This window comes from Pygoscelis adeliae, unplaced genomic scaffold (genome assembly GCF_000699105.1).
Source record: "Pygoscelis adeliae isolate BGI_AS28 unplaced genomic scaffold, ASM69910v1 Scaffold67, whole genome shotgun sequence".
Taxonomy (NCBI): domain Eukaryota; kingdom Metazoa; phylum Chordata; class Aves; order Sphenisciformes; family Spheniscidae; genus Pygoscelis; species Pygoscelis adeliae.
Window position 1 is genome coordinate 2,783,174 of NW_008825271.1, and position 7,099 is coordinate 2,790,272.

At 40.0% G+C, this 7,099-nt stretch overlaps 1 protein-coding gene across 1 annotated transcript in view; it reads left to right on the plus strand.

Annotated features, from left to right (window-relative positions):
* The first annotated feature begins 2,348 nt into the window (after positions 1-2,348).
* The window catches only part of FAM13A (family with sequence similarity 13, member A), a 129,197-nt gene continuing 124,446 nt past the window's right edge, over positions 2,349-7,099 (plus strand). Inside the window, exons 1-2 of the mRNA XM_009329823.1 lie at positions 2,349-2,595; positions 5,426-5,635. Of these exons, the coding sequence (XP_009328098.1) occupies positions 2,349-2,595; positions 5,426-5,635 (457 nt within the window). The remainder of the gene's footprint in view (positions 2,596-5,425; positions 5,636-7,099) is intronic.

A 7,099-nucleotide genomic window follows, 5' to 3' on the forward strand; every position in this document is an offset into this window, starting at 1 on the left:
CCCCCCCCTTTTTTTTAAGCCAGCGAGCAACTGCGCTGCATCGTTCCTGTGTTAAGGTTGTTGGATGAGCTGAAAAAGTGCGTCCCTGTGGCACATAAATAGCTTTTCTCAACTCCAGTCATGTTGTCTGGGCGGCACTTCGCGGCGGTATCGTGCAGAGCTGATTAAGTTGCTTTTTCCAGTCTTGGTGATCAGTAACAGTTGCATTAATATTTGGACAAATTTTTGCTGTGTAAAATCAGATCTTCCATCTATAAGATCATATAACATTGAACTCTGTTTTGGAGCTGTTTTGAGGGGGTGATTTCATTTTGATTTTGGTTAGATGTATATTTTGGATAATTATGCGTAATTTTTTGTTCTAGTTAGCGCATCCTCTCCAGATCCTGAAACAAACTCAAAAATTTCCTCTGCTGTTCCTGTGGAATGGGAAATGTCTCTTGGTTCTCTTGCAAATTTAAATTGTGAGTTTCCCCAAGTAAATCTGGCTCTGTGACTCAGGTTTTTGAATGCTGAAAAAGGAAACAGGCTGGAAACGTGTAACTGAGCAAGATTGTGAGGCTAATTGGAGGCCTTAATTGGAAAAGCTCTCTGAGCACCACAGCTGCTCAGAAACTGCTCAAAGGATTTTTGCTGTCTTGTGAATTTAACCCAGGCTACGTGATTTTTGCCTTGGCATGTGTCTGCCTGGAGTGAAAATCATATATTATTCATTTAATCCTGAATGGGAACATGTCTTTTTAAAAAAGATGTGATATTTTAATAAGTCAAATTTTAGTTCAAACACTGATGCATGTATTGTTTATCGTAAATATTTATAGGGTGGTCACAATAATGCTGATTTAATTTATATATTGTAATTCTGTTTCACAAATAATGAAACATATTTATGACATTTATACAAGCAACATCTTTTGTAAAGATCAGATAAGTGTTGCATAGGGTCTGGGACTATAGAACACACATGTGCTCCAAATAGCTGTGTTTAATGGGAAAAACACAGCAAAGTGAGTGAAATGAACTGCCAGATCGTTTTATATCTGAAAGAAGGACAGCCATGCTTAATAGCAGCACCAATGCAGATGTTCATGTTGCTTACAGACTGCAGTAAAAATATCGTCTCGCCAGTGAAGAGATTTCAAGGGTTTGTTTAAAATAAAAGAGCTATGCCTTGCTAAAACCTGTCTTAATGCAGTCAAGCTCCAAGATCTAGGCAAGAGTCTGAGCACTTCTTTGTGTTACTGTACAATATTCTCTATGTGTAAGGTTTCTACTACCTGTTTGTTAATAAAACACAGTAGGAATAAGTTTGTTTTTGAGCATCACGCTAGCAGTGGACTTCTTAAACAAATAGATTGAACTCCATGGTAGCCGTGGCCCCCGGTTCCTGCAGTGTGATATCAGAAACATGAGGAAATTCATCAATAGAAAAACTTACTTTTTTTTTTTTTTTTGAGTGAGCTTTGCTGGCTTGTACTGTGCTTGTCCATATTAGTGAAATAATGCTTAGGTGTGTATGGAAGTCACAACTGTGGTGGGTGATGCTGCTGCTCTGCCTTGAGCTGTCTTTCCAAACGTGCAACGCTGTATGCCGATTTAGATTTCTGCCTATTATTGATCCTATAAATTAATCCTGTATTATGTTATTTCCTTGGGTTTTACTGGCTATGCTCCCATGTTTTCTCTGGCACTGCAACTCAAAACTTGTGAGAATGTTGTGCCTCCAGAAGAACCTATGGGATTATGCAATTAAGGGTTTATTGCAGAGTGTTTTTTCCACCCCCCTTATTATGTGTGATTAGATTACATAGTCCCTTTCTAACCTTAAAACCTTAGTAATTAAATTTCAGACTTAGCAGATACTAAACGTAACATAAAATCTTTCATAAGGATCCATCTCAGCTGACAGTGGCCAAAATGAATCCGTAGGGAACCGCGTCTGGAAGAAGGGTGCAGTGAACCTTCCCCAGAGTACTCTCCCAGACTCTGACAGGCATCCTGGAAACAACCTGAGCTAATGGTGGTGTATTGGGATTTTTCATGTTCATGTTTGTCCAGTTGCTTTTGTAACCCATGTGAACTGCATGAGTTACAACAGCAGTCTCCTGCGATTCCCAATTACTTGTTACTCTAGTAACAAGCTTGCATACAAAAGTGTGTCTTTCTCCCTTATTTTAACTACAGACTACTTACACTCTTTTCCTCTTAGTTACTCTCCTAGTTTTTTCTCTGTTCATTTTTATTTTCCTACGTCACAGAGATTTTCCTGTGGATTAAAAGGAAGTAAGACCAAAACCTTATTCTGGAGCACAGAAGCCAGTTTTGATGGATGTGCTTATGTTGTGACTATGCAACCTTCTGCAGCAAATGTGACTAATGCACTTTTTTTCCTCTGCTCCTTTAAGCAAAGCAAATCAGCTGTGAGATTGAAGGAGGACATGAAAAAGATAGCCGCATTTCCACTGAACAAGCAGAGAGACACAACCTGTCCAAAGGTGTTTGGTGTGAGTCTTCTGGAGCTCCAGCAGCAGGGACTGAGCAAGAATGGCATCCCAATAGTTGTGTGGAATATAGTCGAGTACCTCACCCAGCATGGTAAGCTTAATGGAGTAACTTCTGCTTAGTAGCACTCTTTTTGTAAGACTCTTCAAAGGGAGGGATCCATCTTTTTTGTGGTACAGGGGCTAAATAAGGTTGTGGCACTAGCCACAGGCAAAGAATATTACTCTATGTGGTTTGCTTCTGAGTTTTTTTTCTGCCTTGATGCTGAACTTACTTTTTAATATGATGTTTATAAAGGTAAACTACAGTGTTATGAAGCAGCACACTCTCATAAACAAGCTGTTCAGTTTATAAATGGAATGTATTTCATTTGTGAAGGTTTGTGTCATTTTCTAGTTGCAAAACATTTAACACTTTCTGACAGTGAGAAGACAGAAGTATCTATATATAGATATTCACGTGCACACACACAGCATCAGAGAACATTACTGAATAGGAATACATGTTCTTCCAGGTTTTCAGATAGATTCCAGTTATTATTAATCCCCTCGAGGGGGAGTAGGTATCCAATTCTTAGCTTCTCTTTGCATTCATTTAATGGGACTTTAGTTCCTGTTGTTGAAATACAACTCAGCAGAAATCTAGAGCACCACTGGTGCACAGATGTATTCTGTGGCAGTTGTTCAGCAATGGAAAAGATTTTGTGGAGGTAATTTTATCTTGTAAGAAGCTGCATCTGGTTTTACCCTAAGGTTTTTCTTTTAGCTACTCAGTAACGATAATCCAATTGTAGAGCCTTAGATTCCATGTCTGTATCTTGATAGACTCTTAGAAGCTGATAGATGCAAACATGGCTTGAAAGTTAGCTTGGATTAAGGTACAGTGCAAATTTAAAACATGATCCTACCTTTACACAGCAGCATCTTGCTTGATCTACTTCAACTTGCCTTAAAGTGATCTGCTAGAACACTGAAAGAGCAAGGGTGGAAAAACTTTTTGCATCATTTAGGGTTTAATCAAAACCAGAAGCTGACAGATACTTTTGACTGCAAGTTCTCAGCTGTGCGCTGTGTTCCATAAAAAGATCTGAATCCCACACGACTGTCTCCCAAATATGAACTGAACGAGCCAAGTCCTCCACTCTGCAGCAAGATTAGCTAGGCTTCTGAATGCCAAGTTGATGATCCAGCCCCAATAAAGACACAATCCATTCTCTTTCTCAAAAGTGCAAGCAAGATCTCAGAGATGCCCTTTTACATGGAAAGTTCTTGAAATGGGTGTCCTGTGCTTGCCGAAGGTTTGTTTTGTGAATTAATGGTGAAGCTAACTGAGGAGACATTTTCAACAGAGGCCCAGGTATGAATTCAAACTATTTGGAGGCAGTGTTGTGTGAATCATGTTCAGTATGGTCTTAAAACTCCTACTCTGCAAAGATGTAATAGACATTGTAGGGCTTTTTAAAGCCAGACCATTTCAGAGTCTCTCCCCTAGCTCATGAGGAACTGACTACCCATTTGAAAAAGCTGACCTGACTACTGGGCAGCTACATCCTTGAACTAAGTTTGCATTAAGCTGCCTATTTTCAAATTTATAGGTGAAGCCAAGTTTTCCTATGCTGAATTTAGTAGTATCTGTTTACTGTTACCAGTGTGTTCTAGCCTCTCCTTATTTCCATAAAGGACTGAGGAAGAGGAAAGGAAGTTTTATCTGTGTGGGGACTGTGTCCTTTGCTCACTTAGTGCTGTAGAAATGAAAGTCATTATTGAGAAGTGGTGTTTTCTGCTGCCCCCAAGATGGCAGTACAGCATGCCACATAAGAATGCATTTTGTTGTGAATACAGGAATACAAGACCTGTAAGCAGTATCTTATATTAGTCAAGTAAAATGCTTGAATGCTTGTCCATTTTTTTCCCCTTACTAGATCAGTTTGTCTTCTGGTCCAATAAAAGAGATTATTTCTTTCTGGAAGCGTTCTGTCAGCCTGCTGTTTCGTGATGTCTGCTCTGAACTGATGAAAACCATATATATTTCGATCCTTTCAGTGTTATGCTTCTGAAGAACAATAAGCAGGTCTATAGACACAGTATTAGAAAAGGCAGAATTTTTGTAGTGAAAGCGTTCTAGAGAAAAATTAATTTACTGAGTTCAGTTTTAGGCACTTTACTGAAGGTTTTGAATCTCAGCATATGCCTAGAAAGTGATGTTTGATACAATATGATTCATCTGGCTTCCTCCATGGAAACCTCCTTCTTTCTGCATCTCCTTCACTGGGTATGGGGTGCCTGGCCTGAAGTGATCGATACCTTTTCTTTTTCATTGTGAAATACTTCGGGCTTCGTGCTGTCCAAAATACACATTTGCTCACTGAGATTTTCTGCTATCGTAAAGTTGCAGTGCTCATTATGGAGTTACTGCTGCAATCAGCACATATTCAGATGTTTTTGCTTCATGATGGCCACAGGTAAGAAGCTGTTACCCTAAAATGTGAAGCTGGAAGTAGTCACATGTGTGAATTTGGCAGAGTCCTGCTCAAGGTAACAGGCTACTTGTAAAAGTGAAACACAGAACTGTTTTGTAGAATCTGGATCCTTTTCTGTTGAAATACACCAATGCGAAATGCGGCTGTCTCAATTGATTTCTGCATGGTGTGAGGTTACAGCAATGCCACTAAGTTTTGTGGGTTCTCAAAGAGTATCCCAGGCCTCAAGATCTGGTCACTAGTATTTGTTAATTATCATAATCCGATTACTTGACTAGAGGGAGTTTCTGGGGGGGAAAAGAGTATTTTTTTTTTCAACTGTGTTGTATTAATTGCCCTCCTTTGTATTACTACAAGTGTCTTATTCACACTAGAATATCTGTTTCATCATATCACTGGGATGTCTTAGTTCAGATCAATCTCATATGCAATATATAATTACAGGTATAACACAGGAAGGCCTCTTCAGGGTAAACGGCAGCATGAAAATGGTAGAACAGTTGCGTCTGCAATATGAGCGTGGAGAAGAGGTGGAACTTGTTAAAGATGGTGATGTGTACTCAGCAGCCAGTCTGTTGAAATTATTTTTGAGAGAGTTGCCAGATGGGATTATCACCTCTGCCTTACATCCCAGGTTCATTCAGCTTTACCAGGGTAAGTGAGAGGCAAAATCTCCATCCTTCAATGCGATTTCTTTCTGGATAGTTGGTTATGCAGTGAGCATAACCAGTACTCTATGTTTCTTGGTTTACCTAATTTGTTCTGCAGTTCCGTTGACTTTAGCTCTCACTTGCTCCCAGATTGCTCACGGATGTGCAATTCTGTTACAAGAGAGAAAATTGTTTATGTGTTTGGTAAAGTCTGGACTATTTATGATTTTCTAATCCAGTTACAACTGCTGAATATAAACTGAAATGATCAGCTGGTTTCATTGAGCAAGCTTGTAGACAATAGCTGCAGTCTCTTTAGGACACAGATTTGCTTGCTTCTGTTTTGCTAGGGTGATTTCTGGCAATTTCATTCTGATGGACTCTGAAAGTTACAACAACTTCATCTGCTAATCAAATTGAATATCCATTGGGCCCAAAGCATACGTTGTCTAAGTTTCTACTTCTCACTAAGTAATGTGATTGCCCATCAAAAAATGTGCCAGTTTGCAAGTAACAGCAGACTTTTATCTTTTACTCCCCGTCATAGCACGCAACCTATAAGACTCCTTTTTTCTTTTTTTTTTTTCCTTCAAGTGATGGATCAACCGTAAGAAAGAACATGACTTCTGCTTTAGAAAGTTGAAACTTGGACGACTGTCTGTCAAATGATTTCTTAGTCTAATTCATCTGTACCAGACAGTCCGTGGTGTTGTTATGTGGAATAGGTGGTGATTGGCCCTGTTCCTTGACCGTGTGGGTCAGTGGCAGTTCTTTTCTCTTGCTGCAGATGGTCGATGCCTCTTCTTGCTGTCTTCCTAAGAAGCTGCAAAGTGAGTGGGTAAATGTTACTAGAGATGTGCACTTTCCAGTAAAGCAGGCAAATGTGATGCATGATGCAGAGGAGGAACGTGCACCCTGATACACATCCCTAGTGGAAGACGGTGCAAGGTTCTTACATTCTTGTCCTGAGGTCTCCCTTCTGCTTTTCTTGCCTGCAGTGGAGATGAAGTTTAGCCATTGCCTGGAGGAGGGAGAACACGACCGTGTCTTCTCTTTCTTTTCTGTTTGGGGCTGTACAGACTGTTGAGGCTGCGCTGGAGAAGAGCTCTGTGCCTTCCCTTGAGTGCAGGCATTTCAGCTGTAATCGGATTGTATGTGGGCTGTGTAAAATACCTTCCTCATTTAGTAAAGTTGTCTGGGGCCCAAGGGTAGGGTTCTGGAAGTGTTGTGTAGGAAGGTGCCATTGTTTTAGAAAGTCCCTCTTTTCTGGTCATAGCTGTGCTTTCTTTTGGGTCTTTTGGACTTCACCAGGTCTGACTCATGAGCTGTATTTAATTATGTTCTTTCTCATAAATCACCATTTAAGTGGAAATTTTTTTTAAGTTGCACCCTCGCTGTTCTACATCCCTGTCCCCACAAAGGTCATATCGGTGTTTTGCACCAGGAACTACGGATGTACTTTGTCAAC